Raw genomic sequence first — 17728 nt, forward strand, 5'->3', positions numbered from 1 at the left:
TCGTCTCGACGCATTAAAACAGATAGTGGCTGAATAAAAATTAAAGGTGCGTATAGCGCAGGAAAAAAGAACGAAAAAACATTTAGTGTCTTTGTAAGCTTTTACCAGGTTTTATTTACAGACACTCAAAATTTAGTGATCTAATTAAAAGAGGAAAGTTTGGAGTCTACTTGCACAGCATACATATTACAGATGCCAGGAACCCAAACTACGAAGCGTAAGCGGCACATTGTGTTTCTCTGATTTTGTCACGTGGAACCGGGGAAAGAAGGGCTTTAAGTTTCGGCCAAGATCTACAGACAAAAGCTAAACCACGAGCATCCTGTCGTCTAGTACCGTAGGCGTAGAACGCATGCGAACTTAGCAATATGTAACCAGCGCGGCTTGAAGCAGCCGCGCCCGGCGCAGACGATGCGAGGCGCGAGCCTGCGTACACCAGTTACGCAGCTGACTGCCCACGTGACCAAGCGCAGCCAATGGCCGTAGCGGTGGCAAAGAGAAAACCAAGAAAACGTGGTTATGTCAAAACCCTAGAAATGGCGCTTGCGTCTCTTTGAGATGAAAGCGGCAACGGAAGTGGGGCCGCATCCCGGGGGAAAGTTTTCCAACGGTCCTTATCTAAAAACGCTGCCCTCGCCTTGCGAGTTCGTTTCGTGCCGCCAGTGCCGCTCTGCCTGCCTTTGTGACGGTGGCATCGGCGTCTCCGTGCCGCCGTGTTTAACCAGTGTAATGAGACGGCCAGGCAAGCAAGCGCGAGTGATAGCGGATGATCGCGTGTTTCTGCATCCACGTTCCTAGATCTGTACGGATGCCAAATGCGGTGTTCGTTGTCGCTGATAACACAGCGCAAAGATACGACATGAAACAATACGCTAGCAAAGCACGGTGCGTGGTGGCAACGCGCTAACTTTATACAGACAAGACGAAAACAGACACCGAGCCACCAACTAGGCCATATTATCGAACTTTAAGCCGTGTTTGAAACGCGCGATCACCCGTATCACTTCCACTTGCTTGCCTAGCCGCCTCGTGATTCGTGAGAAACACGTTAATTTTCCGGCCGCCGTTAAAGATCGTTCAGCGCGGCCCTGGTGGCGTCAAGCGCAAACACTGAGCGGAAATTTAGGCCGAGAACCTACATGCAGGCATCGCTTTATTTTGGCCGCGCATGCGCACGGGAAGCACAAACTCAAACCCCAAGCCTAACGTTAGATGGCGCTGACTTGCTCCGCAGAGCACCATCGGCGCGCTCTAGACAGGGGTACTCACTACTGTACGTGTTCTTTAGTTGCGTAAAGCATCGTAGCTGAAACGCAAGGTCTTTATGTAAAGACGCTGCAGTCAATGACTTCAGCCATATTTGAAGAAGAGGTGAAGGAAAGTATTTATTAGTGTGCAAACAGTTACTGTGTACGCACGTTAACACTCGGCTAAGCAGTGGGCTAAAGGTTGGGGTGGCATGTAACAAGAGATTAGAAGGCGGGGGAAGGGGGGGGGGGGGCAACAAAAATGATGCAATGCCGGTTTGCTGTACAAACAATGAAACAATTCTCATACCTGAGGGCCCCCACAGCTCGACGCAAGGATGTGGTATCCGCATGCCCGCGATGTCGAGATCAAGCTTCGGGCAGAAATCATTTTCACTGCTCTGTTCTAATGCTAGTATTATGAAATCATTTGGGGCACAATATCTTTCCGTGTGTTACATAAGTCAAGTCAAGTCAAGTCAGTTTTATTTACATCATTATGATGTGGGCAGGCTCAGGCAAAAAGCGAACGATTTTCGCTTGAGGGAGCCCGAGCCCCTGAGAAAATAAGCTGAGAAAATAAGCTGAGAAAATAATGAGAAAATAAGCTGAGAATAAGCTGAGAAAATAATGGCAGTCCTGCATGTTCAACCATAACAAGGCACATTGTAAAATTCATTTTATTTTCAGCGCTCCTAATATAGAATCTCATAGGATCCAGACATTTATAAGTTGATTGTGGCCATCAGAAGGAATGAAGGAGCACTTTTTAATGCGTCAAAAGCGACCAGAATGTGTTCGCTTCACTTGGTTGGGACCGACTTCGTCGCTAATGTGGAAAACAGTTACCAGCATTAGCACCAAGCTGCCGTGCCTTCAACGTTTACATTTACACAACCTAAGGCTGCAAGGAAACTACCAGATAAAATCACACTGTTGCAGCAGTCAGGTGGTTACAGGTAAGCTTTCCGGCCGGACAGTCGGACGCCTCGTCGACGATGTGCCGCATGTCATCCACTACAATCATTATGGCATTTTTTCTTACTTCAAAATGCCACTTTCAGGAAGACGAGAGCACCATTGTAAATAAAGGTTACCTGCTTATGGATTTTTCAATGACCTGTCGATCAGGTATTTTACACGCTTTAGATTTGGCACTTCATTAGGTGCCACAAATACTGTTTCATAATTTTGCTCATGGGCGTTACTTAAGAAATTAGCGCATGCTCAATGCAGTTTAAAATTTGGACAAGTTTGTACATTTTAAGAACAAAAAGCGAAGTAAAAAAAGGACTAGAAAGCGGACGACACAACGGGCTAGCTTATGCGCTGTTTTTAAGTAAGCAAGCTGCGTTTTCCAGGAGTCAATTAGCACGACAAATTGCATACTCTTACTGGCTGGTTAACAGTACACAAGTGTCTACCCATGGAGTTGTAGTCAATCAGCATGACATTACAGGCGCTTGCCTGTTAGCGGCAGCAGTAATTGCCTATTAAAGTATACAGCGTAATACGCGGCAGCCTTACCTGTACTGGCTGGTGTTTGTATTCAAAGCAGTCACATTGGCGTATGATTCTACGTGGAAGCTGTAGCTACGATCGTAAGTACGCTCAATGCAAGACTTGCTCTTGCAAAACTCCCGCTCGGTGTGGTTTGAGAGCGACAGAGTCACCGTCAGATGATTTTGCCATCCCGTAATGGGAGAAGTGAGCGCCCGTGACATCGCTGCGAGTGCTACGTCGAACAGCGGTCTTTCCTTGCTAGACTAATCAACTATATTCGGCACAGCACCTGCTGTTTGATCTGATGCGGGGTATGTACACCGCAGCCAGACTCGCTTATGCTCGCTTGCCTCGCTGTCCTGCACAATGGCGGCGGTGCACAGTGTTGCCAGAACTCACTGCAGCTTTTTACAGCGTTGCTTGCATTTATGCAACATGTCTAGAGGCTGGCGAAACACAATGGTTACTGCTTGTGCAGCAGGGCAATCTTGAGGGGCACTGAAGAGCGGTATACCAGCACCTCCACCAGATGTCACATAATGGTCACGGCAGTCCAGCAGTCAGGAAGATAGCGAAAAATGCTTCTAGACGAAAATCATCATTACGGCTGACTCGCAACCAGAAACAACTTAATGACTAAGAGGGGCGATAGCAACAAGCGCGTTCGACGGTCATCGAACAGAATACCGCTCTCCAACGTGCTGAATGCAAAGGTCGCAAGCAACCATCGAGGTAAGGCGCTAAAGCAACTACAACAATATCGAAAAACTGCAAGTGTTGCACCTGGCTGCGATCATTCGAGATAAGCTTGGTAGCATGTAATGTCACAAGCGAATGATAAACCGGTGTTGCGGCGACTATGAGCAGGCAAAAAGAGTACAAAGGTTCGCGGCAGTGCCTTTCTAACCACAAGCTATGAGACATGGACATGTGTCAGACACGAGACAGAAATATGGATAGTAACCTAGATTTGATATTACTGCGTGTTATCAATTTCACTGATCTAGAAATTTATATTGCGATTGCACAATTGTTCAAAAGCCGAGGATTAGTGCGAGAATTTTATCCGTGGTGCTTTTGCCATGAAACAATTTCTCAATCGATGCTTTTGGGGTTGCGGCGCCATCATTCAGTGCACAGGTCAAAAGACGAACTTCCTTGCTCTGCGGCAGCTGTGCCCGATCACCTTAAAGAGCGAGAAATGCCACGCCGCAGTGTGCGCATCTATGTCATTCACGTGAATGATTTAAGGAATGAGTGACAGGGGCTAATTATAATGCAGAATGATGCTATGAAGGAGACGCGCATTTCTCGACGTGAACAAAGTTTTCTAATTGCGTCTTGTGGTCCATCCGAACGTCTCAGGTCCAGTCACGGTCAGAGTGGCTGCGTTTTAAAGCACTGCAGAGCGCGAAAAGACGCCCGTGCACTCTGTGTTATCACTGCACCTTGAAGAACCCCGGATGGTTGAGATTGATCTGATCATTTCGATAGAGGGGAGGGAATTTTTTGCATTGAGTGGATGTTAGAGAGCAGACCCACTGAATAAACACCACGTGATCCGTCGCTTCTTAGTATGGTAGTACAGTCTTCCGCAGGCACCCATGTGCAAGGACACATCTGGCTGCTCTTGACCTCGTGTGGGGCTGCGTGCGCCGTGACAGCTCTCATGATGCTACTGCCTCTTATCCTGCAGTTGGAGCAGCGTGTTTCAGTGCTGTGGTGTTGCTGTGTTGTGCCGGTACACGCTGGTGCGTATATATGCAAAAGGAGCAAGTAGCGAAGCAGGTAACCGGGAGATTTGCATGGCGTGCGCGGTAGCTGCTGAGCAGTTTTTCGCAGTCGCTGGCAAACGAGCTAGTAACCTAGAGTTAAAGTGTGAGCGGCGACATGACCAAGCCGTGCATGAAACTGAGCGCGAACGCGGTCGACTCTGCCAAAACGAACACCGGCGTCAGCTCAACAACGAATTATTCGTATCAAGCCACATGCTTAGCAGTCACAATTCTCCTTTTTCTTCTTTGACTCTCTATTTCTTCCCATTTCTGAAGATGCGGTTGGGGAGCCCACGAAAATGTAAGACAGTTGCCACGCTTTCATTTTCCGAAAAAATCTATGTGCGGGCGCCTCATGGCGACAGCCCCGACTACGCACTGGCCAGGAACGTTAAGAGGAGGCCCAACGCGAAAAGACGCCTATGCAGTCTCTGTTAGCAGAGCTATAAAACGAGTCTCGAGCTGAAGCTTTGACTGCCTCTCATCCTTCGCTTTTAATTCAGAACCGAGGTCTCATACCCCCCCCCCCCCCCCCCCCCCAATCTGTTATATGTCACTCGATATTTTTTTTCGGTAGAGGTTACCACATTAAATGAAGAACTTCTCTCTTGCGCAATTAAAACAAGCAACTGAAATCTGCACGTTTTGGAGGTGTATGTGCGGCAGCTGCTTAAAAGGGCTCGTAAAAAAAACCTTCGTAATTGTGAGAAAATGGTGCACATTTTTTCTTAATTTGGCGTTCTTCAGCTCCCCAGACCACGATAGCATTCAGGATTTCAGAAAATGTTGATACAGGATCAGCCAATTCACAGTTAAGAAAGCACGTTTAGTAAATTAACTGTGGCTTATCGAAAGTGGCCTAAGGCGTTCAGAAGACCTATTTTTTTCAGAGATATGTTTCCAATATTTGAAAGTGCCACTTCGGAGCAAACAAATGAAAAATAGTATCCAATTACGACGCTGGTATTAGTGTTTTGAAACATCGCTAACACACATTTTTACGCATTTAGCTCCTTCTACCCAATTGACTGGCTCTGTATAGAGCACAAGTTTAGGCTACTTTGATTCATCCTGGGTTTGAATGATGGCTAAGTATAGGTTGTTGCTAAGCTGTAAGTAGGGACGAAGCGAGGGTAGAGAAGACCAGCGAGGCGTCGAGCAACTACGCAGGGGAGGAGCTCTCGTAGACAAAGTAAAATGAAGGTACTTGTTTACATGTTTGCAGAGATTTCCAAAAAAAGCGCCCCCCCCCCCTTTTTTCCTGTAATTTTAAAACATCGGGTTTTAAGCCATGTAAGGTGCCTAGGGACCTAGGCAGCCAATCCGTCGTCCTTGCACATGGGCCATTCGCAGACCATAAATTGCCATTTTTTTTTCACGCGACGCCACAGTGGCCCGCCCCAGAATCCCGTCACGGATGTCACTACGCGTAGATGTGCACGCCAACAGAAAGCGAAGATCGTGCTCCTCGCGTGTTGGTTGGTCATGGCATGCATTTGTAGCCTCCTAATCCGCGGCATGCATATTTATTTCAAGCGGCGGGTTGAGGTAACCGACACCCGCGCAGAGCCGTCCATACTTTCGTCAAGTTCCGCCGTCTCACGCTGGGTAGATCGCAACTTGAACGGTAGCCTACTGTAGGTTCTGGTTCTGCTGCATTAGGATATCAGATGTGGAGCACACTGGCCAATCGTGTACGGTCAGGAGACAGGTCAGCGCTCGTCGAGAGTGCTTGCTGCCAAGCCAGGCTTGCGATCCATTTCTAAAGATCTCTGAGGTGGTCTTGCCATCAAGACACATCGGCGTTTTTGCAGACATACAGCTAAGCCATAGCAAGGTTCACACACTGCTCAGCTACTGCCCCTTTGTTGTTTGTTGTAGTGACCAGCGACCGCATCAAGCTTAGCAAGGGGTACTGCAAAACGAGCGGCAATTTTTTTGTTATGAATTATGGATGAACTTGTATTGCCCAACATAGTATAAAAAAATTTCCTCTCGCGTTCCCCCCTAGAAAATGTTCTTATAGGTTCTTATTAACCTACAAGAAGGAAATAAAAATGGAACTATTACAGACATTTGCTTCTATTCGCAGTTTTCCTACTGGTAACAAAGTAAACAGACAATCCCGGGTAAATTGCTCGTGTCAGTTTAGCGTATGGGCGTTAACTGTCGAACGCACGTTATTTCAAAAGGTGCCCGGCGTGGGCGTGTGAAGCTTGGATTGGCAGCACGTAAAGTGTAGACAGGAAAATTCCCTTTTCCACTAAGAGGAGACAGGAGGCAGGCAGAGGGCAAGTAGGAGAGGGAAGAGAAGGTGCGATGCGACGTGTGGCTTCAGGGTCATCGCGGTTGCCATTCAGAGTCGAGGTTTAGGGAAAGTGGGTGTAGGGGGGGGGGGTGCAGGGGGGTGCAGCATGTCACACTGTGACTGCTGAATTGAATCCTGAGAGTGGAGAGGGGGCGCAGCGTGTCACATGGTGATTGATGGACTGAATAACACCACCCGCTAGTGTGTTATGAACGGGTCAGCGGCTGCTCCGTCCGAGAGCAACAGAAACGCTAACATATACTCTACTGAATGAATAGCTTTGATCGCTTGCGAATAATAACGCAAAAGCGTTAAGGAGCTCGTATCGAAGAAATATTGTCGGAGTTGTTCTCATTGCCGCTGTAACACGAGAATCTCCAAATAAAAATCTGAGCATGCAACTTTGAGTACTACTATGGAAACTTTGAAACGAGACTCGATAATAGTCGCGTTCTACTCTATAAAGCCGTGACAGCTGACAGCCGTGAGCTGCGGCAATGATGCGCCATCTGTGTTGTACATATGAAAGTAAATGCGAATAGGTTGCGCTGGCCGTGTTAGGTTTGTGTTTGGGTTTATAGAGTTTACGTTCCAAAGCGACTTAGGCTATGAGGTGCGCCTTAGTTGTGGGCTTTGGTAATTCAGTGACCTAGGGTTCTCTAACGTGCACTGACATCGCACCGGGGTTGTGTGTTTGAATTTAGAGGACCGGCGGATGAAACCTTTGAAGGCGTCAACTGGTCCGAACGCAGAACTCGGTCAAAACACGATGGCTTCGCCTCTGCGAGCGGTAGCGTGGGTGCAACCCTTCGCGACCTCTTAAGGCTTCAGACGGGCAGGCAGCGGAGGCCGAACCTGTGTGCGTCATCTTTTGTGCGGGTGTCAACCATTGCGATAGCATGGAACCCATACCACCCGAGCGCCTGTGATGTACGCGTCCATGTGTCGTTGTGGTGAACGAGTGCGACCCCAACAGAGACGCAGACCTCCATTACGGCATCTCTTGCTGTCTTTTCTCTTTAACTACAAACTTCCTTCCTTCCCTCACTGCGTGGTTGAGATGTCCACCGGTATATGAAAGAGTTACTGCGCATTTTTTCTCTATAAAATCGCAATCACAACGCACACTCACACCGGCCATTTCAGAGAGCAGCGTCACCTCAGCCCGTGCGTGATATCTTTGTGCGGCGGATGGGCTGTTTTTAGAGGCCTCCTTTAGACTCCGAGCGATTTCTCAAACGGACAAGGCGTCCCTGGACTCCCTGGGTCCGCTGCAATACGCTGTTGCGGCGTTCCACTCTTAAAGGCCAAGCTTAAGCGTCCTCTATTTTTTCCCCATATGCTTAAAGCCGAGCTTGTAAATCGCGGCGCTGATAAAATTTCAAGGGGGCGCTGCGAGCGCGCGACGTGAGCAGACGTGTGTCTCTTCGGCTCCGCCGATTTTCGGCTGGGGCCATGTCCCAAATCATTCTACCCTGGCAAAACTGGCGTCAAACGAGCCGGAAAACGAAGCGGAACACCTGGACTCCGAATTCGTCCAGGTAGGCCGATTTTCTCTAAATTAACGGCTGTTTTTCGACCGACCACGTCGGCGCCGTCGTTAAGCCTAACGGCGTCGCCAACGCCTGGCCTGGTGGAATTGGCCCTCCGAGGACAAGATGGCGACTTCCGCGCAAGAAGTGCGCGGCTACGAGCCTGAGGCGATGTTGTGGACCTCAGTGCCCACCACCGGAGATTCAAATTCGACGGTTACTCCCAAAATTCGGAGTCAAGCTTTGCTTCAAGCGGCTGCACGCCGCTCCCAAGACAAAGCCCAGATGGCGGCGTTCGGCGCCGCCCCGGCCGCCGGTTCGTCGGTCGGAAACGTGAACGCTCCCGCGACGCGCGCCACGGGAAGCAAGGACAAGGCGTTCTTGAAGTGGAAGCCGCGTCCAATGCCCAAACCGACACCTGAAGACTACGTCATAGTTATAAAGCCCAGAGAGAGCGTTTCTCTTCACGAGGCGTTCACAGAAACCGGCTACGGCACTGCCATTTCAGCGTACCTCGGGTTCAAACGGGCCCGCGCCATCTCCGTTCTACCCTCACGAGAGCAAAACCTCATCATTGTGCATACCCCGGACATCGAGGCGGCCGACCAGCTTATCGGGGACTTCGCAGTAAATTCCGACAATGGGTCGATCCCGCTTCGGGGTTACCTAAGACAAGACGGCGGCAACATGTGCCACGGCGTGATCGTGGTCCGTAACTCGGACACCACGGAAACTCTTAAAGACCGAGTGTGCTGGCGCGCCGGCACCATCCTGGAAATCTGGAAGTTCGGAACATGCAACAAATCACGCATCACTTTCGCGGGTAAGGAGAAGCCCCGTTACGTACATTATGACAACATGGTCGTCTCTGTGAGAAACTACTACAAAACTATCCCGGCGTGCGGCCAGTGTGGGGTCGTCGGGCATCGCGCTGATGCGTGTCCAAACCTGCGATCGAACACCTGTGGACTCTGCGGATTCCAAGCTTCGCTAGTGGAGGGGGTGCGGGCTCCTTACAACTGTGTTCCCCGGTGTTCTCTGTGCGGTGGCTCCCATGCCACCAACTCTCGTGACTGTGCAGCAAAATTCCGCACACCCAAGACGAAAAAGAAAAAAACGGCGTCCAAGAAGAAAAGCCGCTATCTTGGGCCTCCCGGCGATCAGCATGGCCAGGAAATCTCCAACACCGAGAACCCAACTACCGGAGGTGCTGCAAAACAACCATCCAAGGTGTCACCACCACACGGCGGACTGGCGAAACAGTCGACAGAAACGCGCGGTGATACCAGGGCCTGGGTCAAAGCAGTCAAAAATGGCCACCAGGTGAGCGGTTCGGGTGGGGCTGCTTCTCTCTCCCCCTTTCCACTCCCTTTCCAAGGGCGCATAGCGCCGAGCAAGATCAAATAGCAGCACTCAGGGCCCAAAATGAGATGCTGCTAAAGAAAATTAACGAATTGGAATCTAAAATCAACCAGTCATCTTCTCCCCCCTCGCCTCCCGCGGCTGATGTAATGGAGAGTGAGCTCGTGGTACCCGAGGCGGTAACAAGTTTGGAGGCCGCATTCGAGGCCCGCGTCGGGGCCACAGAGGCCCGATTCGGCGCTATAGAAAATCAAATTTCAATGATGGTAAACGCCATCTCCAAATTGCAAGAGACAATCCCCGCGATGATTGCCCAACAAATTGCGAATTCCATGCGCTCCTCGCGCAGGCCCGGCGATCCCTTACCCGGCCGCCCTCACAAAACTTCTAGACGCACCCCCGAGGTAGCCGACGACGACAACTGCTCACTCTCTTGTATGGAGGATACCCCCCTTCCTGCGAGTGTTGGCTCCGGAGCAGTGTCAGTACAACCCCTCCTCAATCTAAATGCCCATGGCGAGCAGCCCTAAGATCAGGCGCTCCCCAAGAACCAGTTCGGCCACCCCCGTCCGAATTGTCCAGTGGAACTGTCGGGGCTTCCGTTCTCGCGCAAAGAGGGCGGATCTACGACTTTACCTTTCAACTTTCGATTCTCTTCCCGCGGTGGTTGCCCTACAGGAGCCAGGGAGTGGCGTCACCCTCACAAATTACATCCCCTTTCAGCAGGACCCCTCTTCCTGCGTCTGCGTGCATAAAATTATGCGGCTAATCTAGTTGACTTGGAACTTTACACAGAATATTCCTCTGCGATGGTGACACTTCTTCCGCTCAAGAAACAAGATGCACCACTCCACGTACTCAACATATACTGTTCCCCCAAACTCAAAAATGTAACGTTCGCAGCACTCTTTAGCCGCGCTCTAAAGGCTGCGGGCAGGGACCCCCTGGTGATTGTGGGCGATTTCAACGCCCACAGTACACTATGGGGATACGTGCGTGAAGAGAAGCGGGGACGCAAGCTAGCGGAACTCGCGTCCACGCTGTGCCTGACTCTTCACACTGACCCTGCATATCCAACGCGGCTGGGTAATTCCGTGACCCGGGATACATGTCCGGATCTCACCTTTACCAAAAAAATTGTACACGCAGAATGGATCAACACCGAGGAAACCCTCGGTAGTGACCACTGCCGTATCAATACCACCGTGAGGACTAAACCATTGGCAAGACCCCACGCACAAGCTCGGCTTCCAGACTGGAATAAGTTCCGGCAAAACTACATCAATTCGTCGTCTATCCACGAACAAAGCTACCACGCGTGGGCACAAGGATTGGTTACACACCTTTGTTCAGTGGAAACACAAATTCAGCTCTCGGAGGCCACTCCGGAGGTGGACAACCACCTTCTGCACCTCTGGGAGGCGCGGCACAGCCTCGTCCGCAGATGGCGCCGCCAAAAACGTAACAGAAAGCTCAAAATTCGTATCGCCGAGCTCACCCAGCGAGCGGCAGAGTACGCGGCCCAACTCGCCGACTCGAACTGGGTAGACCGCTGCAACACGGCGGCCAGAAAAATGTCGAGCCGGAGCACGTGGCGCCTTTTCCGCGCCCTAATTGACCCGACGCAAACCCGCGCCGAGACACAAAAACATCTCCAACGAGCTATTCATAGCTTCGATGGAAATACATCAAAATTAGCATGCAAACTGCGCGACCAGTATCTTTGCACTAAGCAGGACCCCGGAGGACCCGCGTTATCGTATGCAGGTTCAGAGAACGCGAATCTGGATCAACCGTTCCAGTTGCATGACCTCAAGGCGGCCCTAGCTAAAATGAAACGAGGAACGGCACCGGGCAGGGACAAGATAACTGCGAAAATGCTTGCTAATCTTCCCGATCCCGCCTACGAAACCCTCCTCGCTTTCATCAACTCAATCTGGCTTGGTGAGGCACCTCTACCAATTGAATGGAAGACCGCCCTGGTAACTTTCATTCCGAAAGCCGGCAAAGCCATAAACACAGACAACCTCCGCCCCATCTCCCTCACGTCTTGCGCGGGAAAGCTGATGGAGACCATGGTGCGGGATAGGCTGTCTGGGTTTCTGGAAAATGAACATACATTCGCAGACACCATGTTCGGTTTCCGCCCGCAGAGGTCCGCTCAAGATGTTCTGCTTCAACTCGACCGAGAAATTCTCAACCCTGTCGAATATCCCTTCAACGATAAGGCAGTACTCGCCCTTGACTTGAAGGGGGCTTTCGACAATGTCACACACGAAATCATCCTGCAACATCTCTCCCAAACGAACTGTGGACATAACACGTTTCAGTACATCAAGCAATTTCTCTCGGATCGACGAAGTTTCATCCGAATACAAGACGAAGAACACGGCCCATATAAACTGGGAACGAGAGGAACCCCACAGGGTGCGGTCCTCTCGCCATTACTTTTCAATCTGGTCATGATGAAACTCCCGGCTCAGCTTGTGAAGGTCGAAGGCATCCAGCACGCGCTGTACGCCGACGACATAACCATCTGGGCCAAACACGGATCGGTGGGAGACATTGAGGCCAACCTGCAGCAAGCGGCGGAGATCGTGAACGCTTACGCCCGCCGCTGCGGCCTTCAGTGCTCACCATCCAAATCCGAATTTGTGCACATTCGCCCGTCGCTTCAGTGCGCCACCAAATGGAACTATCTCTGGCCAGCGGCCCGATACATGAACACGATGAGATTAGAGTACTTGGTCTCCTTATCCACAAACATCGACGGGCTGATACCACACTAGCAAAACTGCGCAAGGTGGGGGACCAGGTGGGCCGGATGGTCCGCCGGGATTCCAACAAACGCGGGGGGTCACGGTGCAGAGACGCTTTGCGGCTGGCGCATGCATTCGTGACCAGTCGAGTCCTCTACTCGACTCCTTACCTCCACCTGCGCAAGTTTGATGAGAACGCCCTCGAAGTGATTCTCAGAAAGATGTACAAGGGTGCCCTCGATCTCCCGATCACCACATCCAACCACCGTCTCATGGGCCTGGGGATGGTTAACACACTCGCGGAGCCCCGGGAGGCGCACTTGACAAATCAATACACAAGGCTTTCAAAAACGCCGTCGGGTCGCCGCCTATTTCCCCGACTACACATCCACCACCCAACACTTACGGAAGAGCGCGTACGCATTCCTGAAATCTGGAGATACGCCCTGCACGTACGCCCTCTTCCGGCCAACCTGACACGTGACGACCACAGTGACAGGCGCCTTGCGCGGGCGGAGGCACTGGCCCGTACTAAGGGAACAAACATGGCATCTTCTACGTGGACGCCTCAGGCCCTCACCATGGGGGGTGGTACACGGCCGCAGTCGTCCACCAAAAAATCGTGGTGAATGGCCTAATGTTCCGAGCTCAAGACATAACACATGCGGAAGAAATTGCCATAGCGTTAGCCGCCGCAGACCAGGAGTCGCGAGTGATCGTCACCGACTCGAGAGGGGCCTGCAGAAATATTAAACAGGGGTACATTCCTCTCTTTGCGCATCGCATCCTTCAAAACAGTAACTACCTCGGGGCCCCCGCGTCTCGAACAATTGTATGGGCTCCAGCTCATATGGGCCTCGAAGGCAATGAAACGGCAGACGCCGCCGCCCGCGCGCTCACTCTCCGGGCAACGCCTTCAGACCCTTTGGATACGGATCCCGAACCCAATCCGGCCCTCACTTTTCGAGAAATCACTGAATTATTCCAATTCGGCCATGCAATTTATTACAAGCCTTGTAACGGCCTCACAAAGGTGGAGGAACGCACACTCCTCCGCCTTTACACCAAAACGCTGCTGTGCCCGGCAGTTTTGAAACACTTTGATCCTGCCTGTACAGGAGAATGCCCACACTGTGCGGAGAAATCTTCGGACATCTTTCACATGGTGTGGGCATGCCAGTCAACCCCGAACCTCGCCCCCAAACCCAACCCCACCCGGGAGGACTGGGAGGCAGCCCTGCTCGGCTGCTCGGACCTAGCAAGCCAGAAGGCCCTGGTCCACCGAGCCCGAGCCGCGGCGGTCGCCAATGGGCTCCTGAAATGAGGAGCCCACCTAGAGATTGCGAGAGGTTGCTCCGGCTACCTCAAGCTTCCTCCCTGAAATAAAGTTTTTCACACACACACAAAAAATTTCAAACCTGTTCTAACTCTCCGTATCATTATTCTCTCAACAGGAAAATCAGCGTAGCTAATGATGGCAATTAATAAAGGGCCACAGAGGGGGGAGTTTGAGCTTGGCTTTAAAATGCCTGCACTATGTCGAGTAAAGGCCACCGAAGCGTCCATGCCGTGTACGAGACCTCAAAAGCGAGCGGGAAATTTACAATACATGTTTAAAAACTCCCGCTTTTGCACCTCGCGGCGACGCGCGGTGCCGGGCTTTCGCACGAAAACCTGGCAGATGACGTCACGTCTTGCGAATGACGTAAGCAGGGGAGTTATCATTGGTTCACAGCATCAAATTCTTTCAGACGTCACGCGCTACCGCGGCCGCGGCCACTCCGCGCGCTCCGCAGCCGGCGGAGGAAGGAAAGGGGCCGAGTGAGTGGGGCCGGAGAAGCGCCGCCGTTTTGGCGTGCGAGAGGAGAGGGAAAGACGCGAAGACGCGGAAGTTCAAATTTCGCCTGCATATAACTCAGCTTCCACAAAACGCATTAAAATAATTCTTGCTGGGGAATAATTATGAACCGTCGTCTTTTAACAACCCAGACATATCGCACGCTTATTGAGACCCCTTTCTGGGTCCCTTTAATAATTAAGGATATGCACATGTGCATGTACAATACTTAGGTCTGTTTGTTTTCCTGGAAGAGCAATGCGAATTTATAAATTCATGAAAATTGATATCAGAACAAGTGATTTATTACTCATAGTATCAAGCTACAAGGTGCATCAGTGAGACAGCCCGCCTAACTAGAAGGCGTCTTGAATTTCTCTTGAACTGACAAATTGATGGAGAATAAAAGCGGGGAGCAAAGTGCAAGAGTACTTTCAGGTTCACATATTTTCATAAATTTTTCTTGACATTCATTGGTAACATTTCCGCCACTGCCTCCAACAGTCATGCGTACTTCAAAGGCGGCATACAATTCTGGAAAAGAAATAACAAGAGGAGAAGACAGTTATCGTTCTTTACTTATATTCCTTAAACTACTAGACAAAAACTAAACAGTAGTCATTCCTAATAGAGCCGCTACTCGTTCCGACCCCGGAAGAATTGACTTCTGCCTTCTGATGCTCAGAGGGAAGCTTTCAGGATGTGCAAAAATTCTCCTGTAAGGTCAAGAGGAATTCTATAAAAATTAAAAAAATTGGTTTCTGAAGAAAGGAAATGGTGCCGTATCTGTCTCACATCTCGGCGGACACCTGAACCGTGCCGTAAGGAAAGAGATAAAAGAGGGACTAGAGAACAAAGGAAGAAAGAGGTGCCAGAGTGGAGGTCTCCGGAATAATTTCGCCCACCTGGGGATTTTTACCAGCCGCGGTGGCTCAGTAATTAGGGCGCTCCGCTACCGATCCGGAGTACCTGGGTTCGAACCCGACCGTGGCGGCCGCGTTTGGATGGCGACGAAACGCAAATGCGTCTGTGTGCAGTGTGATATCAGTGCACGTAAAGGAATCCTTTATCTAGACACACATTTTAATAATTACACGGAAATATGTTTCTTTTTTCAATGAATTAATTTATTGCGATGGTTTAAAATCGAGCAGCGTCTCGCCCATAAGCTCGCACTCAACCATGTCTTCGAATTGCATTTTCGCCCACAGCAAATTTAACCATTTCGTGCATGTTTTTGCCTATCGGCCACATAGCCATAAATGGCTCCAAAAACAAAACATTAGGTTTGGAACTTCCTCATTTCTCTCCTTCTTTACCACTTTCCTTACAGTGCGGTTCGGGTGTCCACCGACATATGTGAGACAGTAACTGCGCCATTAATTTTCCTTTCCTAAAGAATCAGTCAATCAGTCTGCTTCCTGTAGTAGTAGTAGTAGTAGTAGTAGTGGTTTATTGAAATAAAAATAAAAAGGAAGGATAACATGTTTTCTAGCTCCGGCATCTGCCTCCTGTTGCATTTGTGCAGCATGCAACTGAAATGCGCGCCATTTTGTGCTGCCATCTCTTCTCTTCAATGGGACCATTGCCAAACAAACCTGGTTGAAGTTTCGCGAGTTCTCGTGCAGTAACACCGGTAAGTTTTTTTCTATTTTATTGAGTGTCTTAACTGGCTAAAGTGCATTAAACATTTTTAGACTTTGCTACTTATCATTCTTAGTGTGTAGAAGCCACGAAATTATCTTATTTTGGAGCGGTTAGTTTCTGGCGGCTAAAAGTAGCTCTGTTGCGCATTTGCAACAACGTGCACATGGAGTCTTTTTCTCGTCAGAACAAGCGGTGAATCCTAAAACCTTCTTTGGACGAGCGATTCCTTGGGAAAGCGAAGACGATGACCTTTCCGGGAGTAACAACGTTTCTGTAAATTTATTTCCTAGCGTACGTTTGTTTTTTTGCAGAATGCCTGAATTTTTCATACAGGTGCTGTTGGGGGGGCCCAACAGCAACCACTCGAACATAGGATGTCAGGCTAGATGAGGTGTAATTTCTGAAACATCATGCCTTGTTTCAATGCTAATAATTCCATTTCTGTTTTCAGGTTGGTCACTGGGTCCTTATCAGCCAGAAGCGCAGCGTTGCAAGTTTCCCAAATGCCCAGGAATCTGCATGAGCTTCTGCTTGAAGTGTGGTACTCACGGCTGCTCGACAAACAAGACCAATTGTTTTTTCTTGTACCATACGGCGAAATGACGCCTTTTGTTGCGTTTGATTCAACACTCATAGTCAGGCAGGTTCCTTCCTCCCTCCTCTATTTTGTTTTCCTCTCCTCCCGATTCAGCCTGACCACACCAAATATTCCGATTAAACAGTCTTGCCTAATTTATTTACGTCTATTCACAATTGTGGTGACACCACTCTGCCGTCGGGATTCGGGCTCTCGTCTCGGCATTTACGACCCATCTTTCCAGTCCTTGTTGGTCGTCTCTCCTCTCTTCCCGGTCCTCCTATCCAGCTTGCCCCCTGTCGTTCTTGCTTCCCCGCTGCTCCATTCGGTCGACTCCCTGGGAAGGCATCTTGAGCTGGTTCCCGTCGTTATGGAGACGGCGCGCAGACCTTGGTCTTATCGGATGATGCTCCCGTAACTGCTGGTCGGGGGGGGGGGTCTCTCGTTCGTCGCCGCCGAGCGGCAAGCACACACACAGAAACACAGAGCGCGGGCTCTTTCTTGGGCGTGCCGAATCGCCCGCGCGTACACGCACATAACCGCGGCGGCCGCCTCTTCCGGCTACGTTCGGATGTGGTAAGGCCACGCGCCTGACACTCATTATTTGCATTTCATTTTCATCAAGAGTGACGTTCATTTTTGTAATGTGTTCTTTGTTTGCATGTCATCGCAAATGTAAAATGACCTGTTGTGGGTCAGTGATAACTGTATAAAACAAGTCAACCAATTTTTAATGTGCAAAGTCTGATTCTTTCGACTGCCTGCGTCTCCTGAAGTAATTTTATGTCGAAACAAAAAATCGTGCAGTAAAGGTAAACCGTTCAGAATATTTTCCACAAACGTGGGAGTGCGAAAGGAAGCGGTGTGAACACTTTTTATAAATAAAGTCGCTTTCATTAGCTTTGTTTTCCCCGCTCACAAGTGGACTAATTAAGACGTTTCATGTTTCGCCTTTTTCTCTTGTTGTTCGCATCGCTGAGCACTCGGTTTACAGTACTGCGATTTGTATGCTCCGGCTCCTATGTTGACAATGCGAGTTTTTACAACGAATCGCCATGAAAATAGGACATCAGAAGAAGCGAGATTGTGAAACGAATTTTTGTGAAGCAGATCATTGTTGCCAAAAACTGCGGTCATTAGTGTTGCTCAAATTTAGAAATAAATAATAGGAAGCCAGGATG

General features: G+C 50.0%; 1 protein-coding gene across 1 annotated transcript; it reads left to right on the forward strand.

The window, feature by feature from the left end:
* Positions 1-8491: 8491 nt before the first annotated feature.
* On the forward strand, positions 8492-16493 carry LOC144103352 (uncharacterized). Its single transcript, XM_077636094.1, has 2 exons — positions 8492-9688; positions 16422-16493. The coding sequence occupies exons 1-2, from the start codon at positions 8492-8494 to the stop codon at positions 16491-16493; spliced, it is 1269 nt and encodes a 422-aa protein (XP_077492220.1).
* The last annotated feature ends 1235 nt before the right edge of the window (positions 16494-17728 follow it).

Source organism: Amblyomma americanum, chromosome 9 (genome assembly GCF_052857255.1).
Source record: "Amblyomma americanum isolate KBUSLIRL-KWMA chromosome 9, ASM5285725v1, whole genome shotgun sequence".
In the NCBI taxonomy this organism is placed as follows: domain Eukaryota; kingdom Metazoa; phylum Arthropoda; class Arachnida; order Ixodida; family Ixodidae; genus Amblyomma; species Amblyomma americanum.